Here is a 19,286-nt window from a genome sequence, read left to right as displayed (position 1 = left end):
ATACATTACCTTCAGAAAGTTCACACTCCTTGACTTTTTCCACATTTTGTTGTATTACAGCCTGCATTTAAAATTGATTAAATTGAAATGTTTTTTTGTCCTTGGCCTACACACAATAACCCATAATGTTAAAGTGGAATTATGTTTTTGGACATTTTACAAATTCATTAAAAAAAAAGAAAAGCTGAAATGTCTTGAGTCAATAAGTATTCAACCAATATGTTATGGCAAACCTAAATAAGTTCAGGAGTAAACATTTGCTTAACAAGTCACATGTACTCACTCTGGGTGCAGTAAAAGTGTTTTTTTATGACTACCTCATCTCTGTACCACTGTACCAATTATCTGTAAGGTCCCTCAGTCGAGTAGTACATTTCAAACACAGATTCAACCACAAAGACCAGGGAGGGTTTCTATTGGTAGATGGGTAAAAAATAAAAGCAGATATCCCTTTGAACACAGTGAAGTTATTAATTACACTTTGGATGGTGTATCAATACAACCAGTCATTTCAAAGATACTGGCGTCCTTCCTAACTCAGTTGCCGGAGAGGAAGGAAACCGCTCAGGGATTTCGCCATGGTGACTAAAACAGTTCCAGAGTTTAATGGCTGTGATAGTTTTCTCCTAAGGATGGATCAACAACATTGTAGTTACTTCACAATTCTAATCTAATTAACAGTGAAAAGAAGGAATCTTGTACAGAATTTTTTCTTCTTCTCCAAAACATGTATCCTGTTTGCAACAAGGTACTAAATTCTCAACAAAAAAAATGTGGCAAAGCAATTAACATTTTGTCCTGAATATAAAGTGTTATGTTTGGGGAAAATCCAATACAACACATTACTGAGTACCAGTCTCCATATTTTCAAGCATAGCGGTGGCTGCATCATGTTATGGGTATGCTTGTAATCGTTAAGGACAGGGGAGTTTCAGGATAAAAAAATAAATGCAATGGAGTTAAGAACAGGAAAAATCCTAGCGATAAACCTGGTTCAGTCTGCTTTCCACCAGACACTGGGAGATGAATTCACCTTTCAGCAAAAAAAAACTGAAACAAGGCCAAATCTACACTGTAGTTGCTTACCAAGAGGACAGTGAATGTTCCTGAGTGGCCGAGTTACAGTTGACTTAAATCTACGGGAAGACCTGGAAATGGTTGTCTAGCAATGATCAACCACCAATTTAACAGAGCTTGAAGAATTTTGAAAATAATAATAGGCAAATATTGCACAATCAACATGTTGACTTACCCAGAAAGACTGCCAAAGGTGCTTCTACAAAGTATTGACTCAGGGGTGTGAATACTTATGTAAATGCGATATGTCTGTATTACATATTGAATACATTTGCAAACATTTCTAAAAACATGTTTTCACTTTGTCATGATGGGGTAGTGTGTGTAGATGGGTGAGGGAAAAAATGAATGTAATACACTTTTAATTCCGGCTGTAACAACAAAATGTGGAATAAGTCAAGGGGTGTGAATACCTTCTGAAGACCATGTATTTGTGTGCGTGTTTCTGGGGGGCGGGGAGAAGGACGAGGATGAGCAGAAGAAGTAGAAGAGGAAAAAGATGAAGAAGCAGAAGAAGAGAGAGATGAGGATAGAATAAACAGAACATTAGTGATTACTGATAAGGTAAAAGGAGGAGTGATATTGGAGAAAAGTGGCTATTCTAAAGTGTGTGTGTATGTCCCTGTGTGTGTGTGTGTCCCCCTGTGTGTGTGTGTGTCCCTGTGTGTGTGTGTGTGTCCCTGTGTGTGTGTCCCTGTGTGTGTGTCCCTGTGTGTGTGTCCCCCTGTGGGTGCGTGTGTCCCTCCCTCCTCACCTGTGGGACCTGCTCGATGTCCCTGAGGAAGATGGGCTGGTTGCGGGACACAGAGGTGGAACGGTGGTAGTCCACCAGGGAGTTGAGAGAGTTGAACTTGACCACCCACAGGAAGTACTTCCCAGCCCCGTCACGCAGGACCTTGAAGTGCTGCACGTCATTACCAAACCTGGGGAGAGGTAGCATAGATCTAGAAGTGACTGGTTAAGATTAAACAAGGTGACCGTCCTACTACTTCCATCAGTCCAACCGTTTCAGATCTGTGATTACCAAACCTGTGGCGGAGGAGGAGGAGAAGAAGGGGGAGATAAGTATAGAATAAACAGAAAGTAAGTGATGACATTTACCGTGGTAACCATCTGAGGACAGCAGTCAAAATACTGGTAAGTCTACATCACGTGGGCACTAGTTTTATAACCATCTGTGTCAGCGCTTTAATGAATGATTTAAGCCCAGTTGGCCCACTTTCCTTCTCACCGCGTGATACCATGAGTTTGGGATTTTGACACAGAAGATATACTTCCATTAGATTGTATTACAAATGGATTAGACAGGGACAGTTGTTTGGTACACAGCTGTGACACTAGGACAGTGCAATTGTAGCAGTAGCGACAAGAATAATATTATATTCTGTCACCTACTGTTAAGTGCTGAACTGGAGTATGTGTCCTACTGTGTCCTAGTATGTGTACTACTTTTGGCCTGGACAAAGGGAATAAGGTTCCATTTCTCTCTCACTCACTCACTCACTACCTCACTCACTACCTCACTCACTCACTACCTCACTACCTCACTACCTCACTCACTCACTACCTCACTCACTCACTACCTCCCTCACTACCTCACTCACCTCACTCACCTCACTCACCTCACTCACCTCACTCACCTCACTCACCTCACTCACCTCACTTACTTACTGCAGACACAGCCTGGGACTAGGGAAAGTGCCAGCTTGCAAAGCTTTGATAAGAGGCAGCAGCGCCCACACCGGAGCTATCTGACAGAGACCAACATGCTTTAGTAGCAGATAACTGTTGGTTAGCCCCAGGTGAGTCAGAGATGACACAGCCAATTAACTTGATATGGATCTGTAGATCTGCACAGCGACTTTACATGAAGACTAGAATGGGAACAGGGTGGCCAGTCACTGCTAGAACAGTCAGTACCTCCCAGGTTAAGCTGGCTAGACGCTCGCAAACCAACATGGGAGCTGTGCATGAGAAAGCAAGCACTTAGCACAGAGTTGGAAAAAAATATGTAAACAGAACTGATATTGGAGAAAAGTGTATTTTTGAAAGTAATACAAAAAAAAGGGAAAACAGATAATCGGTCGATCAGTTATACAATGATTGAACTGAAATGAAATAAAAGGTTCAATAAAACAGTGTGTGCGTGTGACATACTTGACAGAGAGGGAGAAGTCTCCCGGTGCGCTCTCCGACTCTCGGATGAGGAAGGCCCCATCGTGCCTCTGTTTGTTCAGCATCTCCTCTGCCTTCGCCCGGGGGATCTTACCATAGAACCACCTGGGACAACAATAACAAATCAGAACAAAACACTTTAATAACTCATGAAAAATGATATTAAAACAAGTCGCAAGTAACAGTGATAAGTGCTGATTTACTGCAAATGAAGAAAGAAAAAATACCCTGCGGGCAAAACTGGTTGAAATGATGTTATTACATGGTTGTAATGACGTTGTTTCAACCAGCCCTACCAAGCTGGGTGGTTTTTCTTCTTCATTTGTAGGAAAAGCAGCACTTACCAGAATTTGATTGTGGTGTGGTTGTGACAGGTAGCTAGTTAGCGATGACCTTTGAGTAACCTCAAAGCGCAGGGTCATAGGCGTGACTCAATATCATGGGAACATGGCCTTTAGCAGAGCTTGACCTCAAACCTGACCCCTGTTATTGACAGTTGTAGTGGTTGTTGTGTCTGTGGGGAGGAGTGAGTGAAGTGCATAGCGACCAATAACACTACTAAACAATGATGTCAAAATCAGAATATCGCATCTATTTTGCATGCCAAATAGAATGACATCAATGCAGTAAGTGAGCACATGTGGGCCATTTAATTAGTCTTTTTGCATTTGTCCTAGTAGGTTGTAATTACAGGGAGGTTCCTGGTCTGATAAAAGAGCTGGTGGAGCCTTGGGCCGAGACAATGACAACTCTGTGTGGTGCCATGCCAACCTCACCTGCTACCTACTCCTCTGGCTCTGACTGGTGCCCAATACCAGCGGTCAGTCACCAACCCCCACGGATACTCCATACAGAGTGTGTGTGTGTTTGTGCATGGGTGTACAGTGTGTGGGACCTCCATTTCCTTCTGTGACCAGTCAGGTGTGGAATTGTACTGTCCGGATAAAGGTGTTGTCACAATGTGCCAAAAAAGGTGTTGCAACACACAACGTTTGCCTCCTCTATCTCCAGTGAAAGCAAACCCTGAGCTTTATCCATATAGCTTAATTTATCCATATAGCTTAGCCTTACCATATACTGTAGCTTATCCTAGCGATAGCATACCCTTGCCTTGGCCAATAGCCATAGCCTCTGCAGTAGAGCATGTCAGTGCAGGTGAGCGCTAGCGCTATGCCGCTTAGCTTGTTCGTTTGTGAGCTCAGACAACATGACAAAGCCAGAGGGCCTGATCAACTCCAGCTGTTCCTCATGAGGGAATGATAATCCAGCCAGGCTTCACATACAGTATCATCATCAGGGCTGAGTCCTCAAACAGTGTCACAAGCCGATAGTCACATATCCACCGGCTAGTTTTGCCTGCTGGGTAAAGACGACAGATATGAGTAGAACAGGCCTATTACATGTGTACACACTAGAGGTTGACCGATTAATCGGAATGGCCGATTAATTAGGGTCGATTTCAAGTTTTCATAACAATCGGAAATCGGTATTTTTGGGCGCCGATTTGCCGATGCACATTTTTTTATACCTTTATTTAACTAGGCAAGTCAGTTAAGAACACATTCTTATTTTCAATGACGGCCTAGGAACGGTGGGTTAACTGCCTTGTTCAGGGGCAGAACGACAGATTTTCACCTTGTCAGCTCGGGGGATCCAATCTTGCAACCTTACAGTTAACTAGTCCAACGCAATAACGACCTGCCTCTCTCTCGTTGCACTCCACAAGGAGACTGCCTGTTACGCGAATGCAGTAAGCCAAGGTAAAGTTGCTAACTAGCATTAAACTTATCTTATAAAAACAATCAATCATAATCACTAGTTAACTACACATGGTTGATGATATCACTAGATTTAATCTAGCGTGTCCTGCGTTGCATATAATCTGACTGAGCATACAAGCATACAAGTATCTGACTGAGCGGTGGTAGGCAGAAGCAGGCACGTAAACATTCATTCAAACAGCACTTCCGTGCATTTTGCCAGCAGCTCTTCATTGTGCGCCAAGCATTGCGCAGTTTATGACTTCAAGCCTATCAACTCCCGAGATGAGGCTGGTGTAACCGAAGTGAAATGGCTAGCTAGTGCCTATAAGAACATACAATAGTCAAAGGTTAATGAAATACAAATGGTATAGTGGGAAATAGTCATATAATTCCTATAATAACTACAACCTAAAACTTCTTACCTGGGAATATTGAAGACTCATGTTAAAAGGAACCACCAGCTTTCATATGTTCTCATGTTCTGAGCAAGGAACTGAAACGTTAGCTTTCTTACATAGCACATATTGCACTTTTACTTTCTTCTCCAACACTTTGTTTTTGCATTATTTAAACCAAATTGAACATGTTTCATTGTTTATTTGAGGCTAAATTGATATTATTGATGTATTATATTAAATTAAAATAAGTGTTCATTCAGTATTGTTATAATTGTCATTATTACAAATATCGGCTTTTTCGGTATCGGCTTTTTTTGGTCCTCCAATAACCGGTATCGGCGTTGAAAAATCATAATCGATCGACCTCTAGTACACACACATTGACCTGTCAGGTAGCACTAGCATCACTGGGCCATAGGTTTCAACCCACAAGCCTTTAGCATTTAGCGATGCTATTCTTTGTGCCTGGTGTTCACACACAAACAGGCTTAGAGATGACAGAACTCCAACCCCCTCATCCACAGTGCTCTGATCTCCCCGAGGTAACACCCTGGGGTAACAGTAACACTGTGTGTAGAGAGATACTGTGGATATCCTCCTATTATCCCGGTCCTTCCTGCTTTGTGGTGGGGGAGTGCTGCTCTTTGATGAGGTAACACTGACATCCACGGCTACCAGGCTTCCATAAGGGAGTCAAAGCCCTTTACACACTATCGGGCCAAACCAAACCATGCTGTGGTGACTTGGCTTTCTTCTCCTCACATGATCCTTTCCAGCATGGTAACAGCAACCATGGTGCATGTAACCAGGCCAAGGCCAGCCCTATAGTGAAGTGAGTACTGTTTTTTCATATCCAGCCCCACCATCTGCCTGCCTGCTATCCTGGACCCTCCTCCACCAGCTGCTCCTCCATAGAGCAGGTGATTCCCTCCCTCCTGTATTTAGGCCCAGCTGACCAATCAGTCATAGGGTCCTTAAGGCTCATGGACAGTCTCTTCCTGACTGCTATAATAGGGCCCTCTGTATCTGATTGGTTGCGGTGTGAGAGCCCTCTCAGCCCTTATAGCAGGTGGCGGTGGTGGGGAAGGCTTTCTCACACAGCTGACGACTACACAGGACAAAGCCCCTCTTTGCTACTGTGTGCGTCTGTAGAATATAAAGTACAATCCATCTCTATTTAGTGGCTACCTCAGAATAAGATCCATTTAGTAACCCTGAAGTTTATGTAGAAAGGGCTTCTGTAGGACAGTTACAGTACAATCCATCTCCTATCTGACAGTTACAGTACAATCCATCTCCTATCTGACAGTTACACAAAAGCCCTGTTGCTCGACTGAAGTCATATTCTTTACTAAATATAGCATGTTGCCTAGAAGGCCAGCATCCCGGAGTCACCTCTTCACTGTGGACGTTGAGACTGGTGTTTTGCAGGTACAATTTAATGAAGCTGCCAGTTGAGGACTTGTGAGGCGTCTGTTTCTCAAACTAGACACTAATGTACTTGTCCCTTTGCTCAGGTGTGCACCGGGGCCTCCCACTCCTCTTTCTATTCTGGTTAGAGCCAGTTTGCGCTGTTTTGTGAAGGGAGCGTTGTACAAGATCTTCAGTTCCTTGGTAATTTCTCGCATGGAATAGCCTTCATTTCTCAGAACAAGACTGACGAGTTTCAGAAGAAAGTTATTTGTTTCTGGCCATTTTGAGCCTGTAATCGAACCCACAAATGCTGATGCATAGTCACTTTAATTAACTCTACCTATGTACATACTACCTCAACTAACCGGTGCCCCCGGACATTGGCTTTGTACTGTCACCCCCCTGTATATATTGTTGTTGTTTTCTACTGCTGCTCTTTAATTACTTTTATCTCTTATTCTTATCCATATGTTTTTAAACTGCACTGCAGGGTTGGAAAAATTACTTGTGTCATGCACAAAGTAGATGCCCTAACCGAGTTTAGTTTGCTAACAAGAAATTTGTGGAGTGGTTGAAAAATGTGTTTTAATGACTCCAACCTAAGTGTATGTAAACTTCTGACTTCAACTGTATGTATGTTCACACACACACAACAATTTCTAAAAACCTGTTTTTGCTTTTTCATTACGGTGTACCGTGTGTAGATTGATAAGGGGGAAAAACATTTTTGAATCCATTTTAGAATAAGGCTGTAACGTTACAAAATGTGGAAAAAGTCAAGGGGTCTGAATACTTTCCCAATGCACTGCATGTTAAGTAGAGAGTATGTAGAAAGATCCACACAGGCTATATTGGGCCAGAGGGCGATTGTGGGGGCAAACCTAATAGGCATGACACAGCAGAAACAGACTCTGGAATCAGGACTGACGACGCCACATGATGAGGGATTCTGGGATGCCAAACCGACAACCCTGCGACCACATGGATCTCAGAGGCCTATAACCCACAAATGAGCTCTAGAAAGCCAGGTCACTTCCAGGCTAGCTTCCAGACCACAGCAGCAGCATGATGAGACCTTTCTCCCCCTTATCTTCAGACCAGAGGAGCATTTATCCTAGCCACAGGAGTTAGCTAGACTTTGTTTCAAGTGTCTTCCGAATGGTTCTAAACATGGGAACTAGAGAAGTAAATCTGTCTATGAAGTTACTTTCCCCCCCTGATATTTAGCACAAATAAATGCCGTTTGGAAAAAATAAGTTTCACAAACTAGTAGTGGAACCTTCCAACATTAGAACCTCACGTTTGATACCCCAATTTTGAGCTCCAGGTTAGACATGAGGTAATTTAGGGGAGGTGAACGCCGCCATTTTGGCTCTCCAGTTTCATGTGGACTTGGGCTCATATAGGGCAACTGGTATCTAAGACTGGCTCATACTTACGGGTGTCCCTTCATTTCTATGTAGTTTTTGGGGATGAAGCCTTCTTTCCCATTCAGCTCTGCCTTGTACCAGTTCTGGTCACATTCTTCATTCAAAACCTGAAGACACAAAACAGAGGGACGATAGTTTGGTCAAAGAGTCACAAATGGTTATAAGCATGGTCGTGACAAACATAAGACCACAAGACTACATTATAAAAAAAAAAAACTGACAGAGTGGGTACATGAAAGCCAACATAATGGTGTGGAAACCATTGTATGAGCTAACCACAAATATTATTTAAAGAAATATCATGCAGATCCTCTATATTCATGTACTGCTATGTACATACACTGTACAAAGTGTACAAAACATTAGGAACTGCTGATAGACTGACCAGGTGAATTCAGCTGAAAGCTATGACCCCTTATTGGTGTCACTTGTTAAATCCACTTCAAATCAGTATAAATTAAGGGGGAGAGACAGGTTAAAGAAGGATTTTTAAGCCTTGAGACATGAATTGTGTAAGACAAAAGTGCCTTTCAACAGGGTATGGTAGTAGGTGCCAGGCGCACCGGGTTGAGTGTGTCAAGAACTGCACCACTGCTGGGGTTTTCACGCTCAACAGTTTCCTGTGTGTATCAAGAATGGCCCACCACCCAAAGGTCATCCAACCAACTTGACAACTGTGGGAAGCATTGGAGTCAACATCGGCCAGCATCACTGTGGAACGCTTTCGACACCTTGTAGAGTCCACGCCCCAACGAATTGAGACTGTTCTGAGGGTTTTGCAACTCAATATTAAGAAGGTGTTCCTAATATTTTGTACAGAGTATTCCCCCCATATGCTCCCAGACTCGGAGACGAAAAGCAAAACATTGCAATTCTAGGACAATCCTGCTTAAAATACACCATGCATCCCATAACTGCCATGTACCGTACATATTTCCCCCCTAACCTCCCATACGTCCATTCACAAAGCCTAGCCAGGTGAAAAGACATTCCAGACAGACTGGCCCATCCCAGGCCCCATGAGACCTAGTCCAGGTCAGTCAACCTGACCGTGATCATCTGGAGGCTCCACAGTGGGACCTGACCAGACTGCCACCACGCCACCACTATACCAGACCCCCTCCTGTCCCCACAGAGACACCATCTGTCACAACCACTCTAGCCCCGGATCCATCAGTATCAACGGCTGACACTAACACTCCGTAACCGGCCAAGAGAGCTCCCTGAGAGACAACGAGTTACATGGGTTTTTAGGGTTGGATGGAGGAGGATTCCGGTTGATAGAACACACATTGGATTTTAGGTGCGGGTGGGAGTAGTATGAATCTTGGTGGAATTGCTCTTTCTGGATGAGTTTGTTTTGGAGTGAAAAATTGCTATTGTGTGTCTATAAAGGCAACTTCTACCCAGACAGACTAGTTCAAACACATGGCCTTACACCTCCACTCTTTATTACCCTGTCCTTGTCGGATGCCAAAACCAACTCCGCTTCAGCATGGGACTGTATCGTCTCCCACAAGCAAGACCATCATACCATCATACACTGATGTGACTGGGGAGTGGGGCCTTCGACGTCTCCCACGGTGTCTCCACACTCTACGGTGGATGACCCAGTCATCTTAGTGGAGAGAAATGGCCAGGCTCAGTCTCTTAGCCTTCGCTGGTCTCAGTAAACACCCATTAATCTTAGCTTTCTCTCTCGGCCTCTGCCATGGGGCAATGGCGCCACTCTTACCAAGTCCACAAGTGAAATGGACTGCCACTGTAAACACAGAGGACAAGAAACAATGTGCACCAAGCAGGAAGAAACAGACATGGGTTATAGTTTAGGCTTACTAATGTAAATAATAGTGGGTTGTAAATGTATAGACAGTTGTGATGTCACATATGGGCCAATTTTAAAATGGAGCGAACTGTGCCAGTGATTCCTAAAATGCTTTCTATTGTACCATGATCTTCATCATCTCTACTACTGGACAATTCTACACTAACAGGATGATGCCGAGACTCAGATTGTTCACTTTAAAATGCACGTCAAACAGAAACCAGTGAAGTTAAACAAACCATACAACTCTACGCACGAGGACGACTTCTAACAGTTGCTACTGAAAATGTTACAAAAACACATTTAGTTGGACTGTGCAGATGCAAAGTTGCGTAACAGTTTGTGCTGTTGTGCCGTCATTCTGTTACCACATTTTTAATCTGCACCGTTCCTCAAGTAAATGGGTTTTTGTAAAACTGTTATTTAACGTGGAAAATGTCGTCCTTGTGCAAAGAGTTGACTGCTTTTGTTTGACATACAGACATACGTCTCAGCATCATTCTGTAACCGTGGAATTGACCCACTGTTTACCAGAAATATTTGTTCCAAAAAATAACTATACAGATGGAACCAGTGTTGTACTAGCTGACCTCCTTTTCCTGTGGAGAGATATCTGAATACATGCAAAATCTGGCCCAATTTCTGTTCAATTGAATTCAAATCTCCCATTGGCAGAGAAGACAGATAAGCAAGCATACAACGCACACACAGAAAGTGACAGATGAGGGGGTGGATACACTTATTTGTTCTGGGGGAGGCTGGTGTGTGTCTACTGTTGGCCTCTGACTGCTTCCCAATCTGCCAATCACACACAGCACTTCCTATGGCACGACCAGCGCAGTGTGTGTGTGGCCCATGCCTCTTTTGAACACTGGCCGGCTGTCCCTCTAAACTCTGCATGACCTCAGACTCCAAAACACGGTAATAACCACTCACACAGGTTGAGAACGCAGGAGATAAACATACACACAGAGAGAGAGAAAGAGAGGGGAGAGGAGGGGAGAGAGAGAGAAAGACACAGTGTGACACACAGTTCCACCCTCCACCTCCAGACACACACATCCAGCTGCTCAGTACTGGTGACTCACCCAGTGCTCCGTCACAGCCCGTCTGTACCCTGGGGGCTGTGTTGGCCTGAGCAGGATTCTAAAGTGATAGCTACTGCTAGTGATGAAGAGAGGAGCGGTGCTGTAACCTTGTGAAGAGTCAGAGCCAATCCAGTCCTGACAGACACATGTAGGGCCTCTAGTATGACTGAATACTGCTCATACATGAATCTCTGAGGGAGAAGGAGAGGATGAGCTAACGTCTCTATGCCAGTGTAAGTGTGTGTGTGTGTGTGTGTGTGTGTGAGTACATCCATGTACGTGTGCCTGCCTGTGCACTCCCATGTCTGTGTGGAAATGTGCAACACTGTGTCTCTGTGTGTGTGTATCAGTCTCTCTCTGTGTGTGTGTGTGTGTGTGTGAGAGCTGGAGGGAAGGAAATGAGGGAGATAATGACTCTCCTCTCCCTCCCCTGAGCGAGGCAGGAGCTCCGGCTGCTGATAAAACTAATTACACCAATGCTAGGAAACAAGAAGCTAGTGCGTGCAGGCAGGCAGGCAGGCAAGGCAGGCAAGGCAGGTAGAGGAGACACGGGGGGGGACATGTACACAGAAGTAGAGGACGTGTTCTGTACGTGAGCGTGTGTGGTTTGGGGGGCGATATGGGGGTCATAACAGATGGGTACTGTGGACGTTCTCCACCTTGCTTGCTGACTAGTAAGAACTAGACAGCCCGTTCACATTAACCTTCCAACCCAACCAGAAGAGTAAGACGTAAGAGAGAGAGTTTCTCTAAAAACCTATCTAATCCATGTTTTGGAAGGCAATACCTTTGTTATCCCATTGTTTTTCATTCCTATAAAGACAAAATAAAGGCAATGCGGCCATATATTTGGCACTACAGCAAAGTGAATTTGAACCAGGGATTTGTAAAAGCCCAACAAAGACAAGCGCACTTCAAAGAAAGACACGAACAAAACAGACTAGTAAAACCCATCTGACACTGCAATGAAGACAGTGTCAGTCAGTCTTTCTTTTCTGGATCCCATTAACAGTACATTTTGTTGAACAGCACATCGTTTCATCAGTGGCTGTCTAATTCAGTTTGTCCTTCGCATAACAGAGGCCGGTAGTGTGTTTTAAAGCTGGAAAAACATACATCTGTCTGTCGACTTCATGAAATGAGACCACACCACTCAGTGCTATAATACCATCTGCTAGTTTGATCGTATCAGGCCTAGGGACAGAAACAGAGGTAGCCTAGCTGTCACAATAGGCTGACTGGCCGGGGCAATGACATGCACACACATCTGTCTCTCCTAGCTCTTTCTTCCTGTCTCACACATTGATGCATTCTCTCTCTCTCCCTCTCCACATTTCTTGATACCTCTCTGTGTCCTGCTTCATCGCAATCTCTCCCTTTTCTCTCTCTGTACTACACCCCCCCCCCCCCTTCTGTCTCCACTTCTCTCTATTTTCTATACAGAAGCACAATGACACTGTGGTATGTCATCAGCAACCAGCGTGCTAACAGAGGGTGAAGCTGTAAACGCCTGCTTCCCATTCAGCATCCAGAACCATAGTGGCTGTAGTGAATGATATATCTCAGTATGGTAATCTCCTCGCAGAGTGTTACTGGTCGTGGCTGAGGCACGGTCCTCTGGACCGATCTCGTTGCCTTGTTGTAAACCTCTGTAAGGGCGTTGATGCGGTTACATTTACAAGATCAGGCCCCGGAGTAATCTCCTTCACAGCTGCCACACACACCATCCTGATCATCCCAAATCCTCATTCTGCCATCTCCTAAACCAGACGTGATAGTCTTGTGATGGCCCCATTACTGCTTCAGCCGCCGTGCACTGAGGAACCAAGTGTTACAGTGTGTGTGTGTGTGTGTGTGTGTGTGTGTGTGTGTGTGTGTGTGTGTGTGTGTGTGTGTGTGTGTGTGTGTGTGTGTGGTGTGTGTGGTGTGTGTGGTGTGTGTGTGAAGAACCACTGTGGTTTTTCAGGAGGAAGGACACCAGATAGGGCTGTGCGTGACATGAGATGAAATTACCTGGGAGGAACACGCTTCACCATGGGAGTGCAACATGGGTGGCTGTGGGTGGCAAAACCACATGCATGCATGTACGCACACTAAAACGCAGAGACACACACACATACACACACACACCTTGCATGCCTGTCCACATCTAAATATAGGACGCCAATGCTACTGCACCATGTTCTCTCCTACTTTAAATAAAATATAAAGTTAATTAATTAAATAAGGTCCCATACAAGAGCATGATGGACGAGGAGTAGAAGGAAGAGAAGGATGGAGGAGAGGGGGAGAGGGAGGTGGAAGAGGGGGGAGAGGGAGATGGAAGAGGGGGGAGAGGGAGGTGGAAGAGGGGGAGAGAGGGAGGTGGAAGAGGGGGAGAGAGGGAGGTGGAAGAGCGGGGGAGAGTGAGGTGGAAGAGGGGGGAGAGTGAGGTGGAAGAGGGGGGAGAGTGAGGTGGAAGAGGGGGAGAGGGAGGTGGAAGAGGGAGGTGGAAGAGGGGTAGGGGAGGTGGAAGAGAGGGAGGTGGAAGAGGGGGGGAGAGGGAGGTGGAAGAGAGAGGACAGTGAGGTGGAAGAGGGGGGAGAGTGAGGTGGAAGAGGGGGGAGAGTGAGGTGGAAGAGGGGGGAGAGTGAGGTGGAAGAGGGGGGAGAGTGAGGTGGAAGAGGGGGGAGAGTGAGGTGAAACAGAGGGAGTTGGAAGAGGGGTAGGGGAGGTGGAAGAGGGGGAGAGGGAGGTGGAAGAGAGAGGAGAGGGAGGTGAAAGAGGGGGAAGAGGGAGGTGAAAGAGGGGGAAGAGGGAGGTGAAAGAGGGGGAAGAGGGAGGTGAAAGAGGGGGAAGAGGGAGGTGAAAGAGGGGGAAGAGGGAGGGGGAGAGTGAGGTGAAAGAGTGGAGAGAGGTGGAAGAGAGGGAGAGGGAGGTGGAAGAGGGAGATGGAAGAGGGGTAGGGGAGGTGGAAGAGAGGGAGTTGGAAGAGAGGGAGAGAGGAAGGTGGAAGAGGGGGGGAGAGGGAGGCGGAAGAGGGAGGTGGAAGAGGGAGGAGAGTGAGGGGGAAGAGGGGGGAGAGTGAGGGGGAAGAGGGGGGAGAGTGAGGGGGAAGAGGGGGGAGAGTGAGGTGGAAGAGGGGGGAGAGGGAGGTGGAAGAGGGGGGAGAGGGAGGTGGAAGAGGGGGGAGAGTGAGGGGGAGAGTGAGGTGGAAGAGAGGGAGGGAGGTGGAAGAGAGAGTTGGAAGAGGGGGAGGGGAGGTGGAAGTGGGGGGGGAGGTGGAAGAGAGGGAGGTGGAAGAGGGGGAGATGGAAGTGAGGGAGTGGGAGGTCGAAGCGAGGGAGTTGGAAGAGGGGGAGGTGGAAGAGAGGGAGAGGGAGGTGGAAGAGGGGGACGGGAGGTGGAAGAGAGGGAGTTAGAAGAGAGGGAGTTGGAAGAGGGGAAGAGGGAGGGGGAGTGGGAGGTGGAAAAGAGGGAGTTGGAAGAGAGGGAGAGGGAGGTGGAAGAGAGGGAGAGGGAGGTGGAAGAGAGGGAGAGGGAGGTCGAAGAGAGGGAGGTCGAAGAGAGGGAGTTGGAAGAGAGGGAGGTGGAAGAGAGGGAGGTGAAAGAGAGGGAGGTGGAAGAGAGGGAGGTGGAAGAGAGGGAGAGGGAGGTGGAAGAGAGGGAGAGGGAGGTGGAAGAGAGGGAGAGGGAGGTGGAAGAGAGGGAGAGGGAGGTGGAAGAGAGGGAGATGGATTTGGAAGAGGGGGAGATGGATTTGGAAGAGGGGGAGAGGGATTTGGAAGAGGGGGAGAGGGATTTGGAAGAGGGGGAGAGGGATTTGGAAGAGGGGGAGAGGGATTTGGAAGAGGGGGAGAGGGATTTGGAAGAGGGGGAGAGGGATTTGGAAGAGAGGGAGTTAGAAGAGAGGGAGGTCGAAGAGAGGGAGGTGGAAGAGAGGGAGAGGGAGGTCGAAGAGAGGGAGGTCGAAGAGAGGGAGTTGGAAGAGAGGGAGGTGGAAGAGAGGGAGGTGAAAGAGAGGGAGGTGGAAGAGAGGGAGGTGGAAGAGAGGGAGAGGGAGGTGGAAGAGAGGGAGAGGGAGGTGGAAGAGAGGGAGAGGGAGGTGGAAGAGAGGGAGAGGGAGGTGGAAGAGAGGGAGATGGATTTGGAAGAGGGGGAGATGGATTTGGAAGAGGGGGAGAGGGATTTGGAAGAGGGGGAGAGGGATTTGGAAGAGGGGGAGAGGGATTTGGAAGAGGGGGAGAGGGATTTGGAAGAGGGGGAGAGGGATTTGGAAGAGAGGGAGTTAGAAGAGAGGGAGGTGGAAGAGAGGGAGGTGGAAGAGAGGGAGGTCGAAGAGAGGGAGTTGGAAGAGAGGGATTTGGAAGAGAGGGAGTTAGAAGAGAGGGAGGTCGAAGAGAGGGAGGTGGAAGAGAGGGAGAGGGAGGTCGAAGAGAGGGAGGTCGAAGAGAGGGAGTTGGAAGAGAGGGAGGTGGAAGAGAGGGAGGTGAAAGAGAGGGAGGTGGAAGAGAGGGAGGTGGAAGAGAGGGAGAGGGAGGTGGAAGAGAGGGAGAGGGAGGTGGAAGAGAGGGAGAGGGAGGTGGAAGAGAGGGAGAGGGAGGTGGAAGAGAGGGAGATGGATTTGGAAGAGGGGGAGATGGATTTGGAAGAGGGGGAGAGGGATTTGGAAGAGGGGGAGAGGGATTTGGAAGAGGGGGAGAGGGATTTGGAAGAGGGGGAGAGGGATTTGGAAGAGGGGGAGAGGGATTTGGAAGAGAGGGAGTTAGAAGAGAGGGAGGTGGAAGAGAGGGAGGTGGAAGAGAGGGAGGTCGAAGAGAGGGAGTTGGAAGAGAGAGAGGTGGAAGAGGGGGAGGTGGAAGAGGGGGAGGTGGAAGAGGGGGAGGTGGAAGAGGGGGAGGTGGAAGAGGGGGAGGTGGAAGAGGGGGAGGTGGAAGAGGGGGAGGTGGAAGAGAGGGAGGTGGAAGAGAGGGAGGTGGAAGAGAGGGATGTGGAAGAGAGGGAGGTGGAAGAGAGGGAGGTGGAAGATAGGGAGGTGGAAGAGAGGGAGGTGGAAGAGAGGGAGGTGGAAGAGGGGGAGGTGGAAGAGGGGGAGGTGGAAGAGGGGGAGGTGGAAGAGGGGGAGGTGGAAGAGGGGGAGGTGGAAGAGGTGGAAGAGGGGGAGGTGGAAGAGGGGGAGGTGGAAGAGAGGGAGGTGGAAGAGAGAAGAGGTCGACCCATTAATCGGAATGGCCGATTAATTTGGGCCGATTTCAAGTTTTCATAACAATCGGTAATCGGCATATTTGGACACCGATTATGGCCAATAACATTGCACTCCACGAGGAGACTGTGTGGCAGGCTGACCACCTGTTATGCAAGTGCAGCAAGGAGCCAAGGTAAGGTGCTAGCTAGCATTAAACTTACCTTATAAAAAACAATCAGTCTTAACATAATCACTAGTTAACTACACATGGTTGATGATATTACTAGTTAATCTAGCTTGTCCTGCATTGCATATAATCGATGCGGTGCCTGTTAATTTATCATTGAATCACAGCCTTCTTTGCCAAACAGGTGATTTAACAAGTGCATTCACGGAAAAAAAGCACTGTCGTTGCTCCAATGTGTACCTAACCATAAACATCAACGCCTTTCTTAAAATCAATACATAAGTATATATTTTTAAACCTGCATATTTAGTTAATATTGCCTGCTAACATGAATTTCTTTCAACTAGGGAAATTGTGTCACTTCTCTTGCGTTCTGTGCAACAGAGTCGGGGTTTAAGCAGCAGTTTGGGCCAACTGGCTTGTTGAGAACTGTGAAGAATATTTCTTCCTAACAAAGACAGCCAACTTCGCCAAACGGGGGATGACTTAATGAAAGCGCATTTGCGACAAAAGCATAATCGTTGCACGAATGTACCTAAGCATAAATATCAATGCCTTTCAGTATTCAGTATTGTTGTAATTGTCATTATTAGAAATAAACACTTTTTAAAAAAAATAAAAAATTGGCCAATTAATCGGTATCAGCTTTTTTAGTCCTCCAATAATCGGTGTCGGCATTGAAAAATCATAATCGGTCGACCTCTAGAAGAGAGGGAGTTGGAAGAGAGGGAGAGGGAGGTGAAAGAGAGGGAGAGGGAGGTGAAAGAGAGGGAGAGGGAGGTGAAAGAGAGGGAGAGGGAGGTGAAAGAGAGGGAGAGGGAGGTGAAAGAGGGAGGTGGGAGATGGAAGAGGGGGAGATGGAAGAGGGGGAGATGGAAGAGGGGGAGATGGAAGAGGGGGAGATGGAAGAGGGGGAGATGGAAGAGGGGGAGATGGAAGAGGGGGAGAGGGAGATGGAAGAGAGGGAGATGAAAGAGGGGGAGAGGGAGATGGAAGAGAGGGAGATGGAAGAGAGGGAGATGGAAGAGAGGGAGAGGGAGATGGAAGAGAGGGAGATGGAAGAGAGGGAGATGGAAGAGAGGGAGATGGAAGAGGGGGAGAGGGAGATGGAAGAGAGGGAGATGGAAGATGGAAGAGGGGGGCATTTTGCCAATGCAGAGTGTAGTCCAGAGAGGATTGGGAAGGAATCAAACTGCAGGATTATAACCAGGGGTGTGAATTCAATCAGGGAAACAACTCAGCAGACAACAGACTTGCTCTTAAACCTAAATCATATCCACAGGGGGTTCCTCTCCTCTATTCCTCTACACCTTCACACTTACTGCCTTCTGCCTCCTAATTGCCCGCACTGGAAAAAATAAGAGAAACTTGCGTGTGGTGTTTGAGTGGGGAGAATGTGTGTGTATGTATTTATGTGTTTCAGTGTATGTGTGTGTGTGTGTGAGCGTGTTCAGTATGCACAACCAGCCAGGGAACAAGGCATTCAGTGCGAATACTGGTTTCTGGTGCGTAATTAATATACATGAGATGGTAGGAGAGGGAAGGAGAGACATTTTTTTGCATAATGAAAGAAATAGAGAGAGAGAGAGAGACTTACACACAGAAGGTAAGCTTATCTTTCTCCTTGAGAGAAAAACAGCCAATGTGTCCGTAGAGGCGCGTGGAGAAAGACAGGCGATACCTGACAGAAAACTTAATGAACTATGTGAGGGGAATCAGTGTGTGCGTGTGCGTGCATGTTGGGAATCAGGGCAGACAAGAAAATTGATCAACTGCAGAGGGGAACGTGCAAAAGAAATACATTTATATATACACTGAACAAAAATATAAAAAGCAACATGCAACAATTTCAAAGATTTTACTGAGTTACAGTTCATAAAAGGGAATCAGTCCATTTAAATAAATAAATGAGGCCCTAATCTATGGATTTCACAGGACTGGGAATCGGTTGGACCCAGATACCTTTAAAAAAAGGTAGGGGCGTGGATCAGAAAAACAGACAGTATCTGGTGAACACCATTTACCTCATGCAGCACGACAGATCTCCTTCGCATAGAGTTGTCCAGGCTGTCGATTGTGGCCTGTGTAATGGTGTCCTACTCCTCTTCAATGGCTTGTGAAGTTGCTGGATATTGGCAGGAACTGGAACCCGCTCTTGTACACGTCAATCCAGAGCATCCCAAACATGCTTAATGGGTGACATGTCTGGTGAGTATGCAGGCCATGGAAGAACTGGGATATTCTCAGCTTCCAGGAATTGTGTACAGACCCTTGCGACATGGGGCTGTGCATTATCACGCTGAAACATCAGGTGATGGCGGCGGATGAATGGCACGACAATGGGCCTCAGGATCTCATCACGGTATCTCTATGCATTCAAATTGCCATCGATAAAATGCAATTGTGTTTGTTGTCTGTAGCTTTTGCCTGCCAATGGGGCACTTTGTTCACAAAGTTGACATCCGCAAACCGCTCGCTCACATGACGCCATCTGCCCGGCACAGCTGAAACAGGGATTCATCCGTGAAGAGCACAATTCTCCAGCGTGCCAGTGGCCATCGAAGGTGAGAATTTGCCTATTGAAGTCGGTTACTACGCCGAACTGCAGTCAGGTCAAGACCCTGGTGAGGACGACGCACACACAGATGACCTTCCCTGAGAGAGCATGCAGATGAGCTTCCAACCGGTTTCTGCCAATTTGTGCAGAAATACTTTGGTTGTGGAAACCCACAGTTTCAACAACTGTCCAGGTGGCTGGTCTCATAC

General features: G+C 46.9%; 1 protein-coding gene across 1 annotated transcript in view; it reads right to left on the bottom strand.

Moving 5' to 3' along the window:
- Positions 1-19,286, bottom strand: part of LOC110493557 (growth factor receptor-bound protein 2) — a 42,029-nt gene that overhangs the window by 4,611 nt on the left and 18,132 nt on the right. Inside the window, exons 2-4 of the mRNA XM_021567903.3 lie at positions 8,266-8,363; positions 3,235-3,357; positions 1,832-2,000 (exon numbers count right to left, since the gene is read on the bottom strand). Coding sequence (XP_021423578.1) covers positions 1,832-2,000; positions 3,235-3,357; positions 8,266-8,363 — 390 coding nt within the window. The remainder of the gene's footprint in view (positions 1-1,831; positions 2,001-3,234; positions 3,358-8,265; positions 8,364-19,286) is intronic.

The sequence above is a fragment of the Oncorhynchus mykiss genome, chromosome 17 (assembly GCF_057628025.1).
Source record: "Oncorhynchus mykiss isolate SJ-2025 chromosome 17, ASM5762802v1, whole genome shotgun sequence".
NCBI classification, from domain to species: Eukaryota; Metazoa; Chordata; class Actinopteri; order Salmoniformes; family Salmonidae; genus Oncorhynchus; species Oncorhynchus mykiss.
The sequence above is the reverse complement of the archived record's forward strand: the minus strand, read 5'-3'. Positions and strand labels throughout refer to the sequence as shown.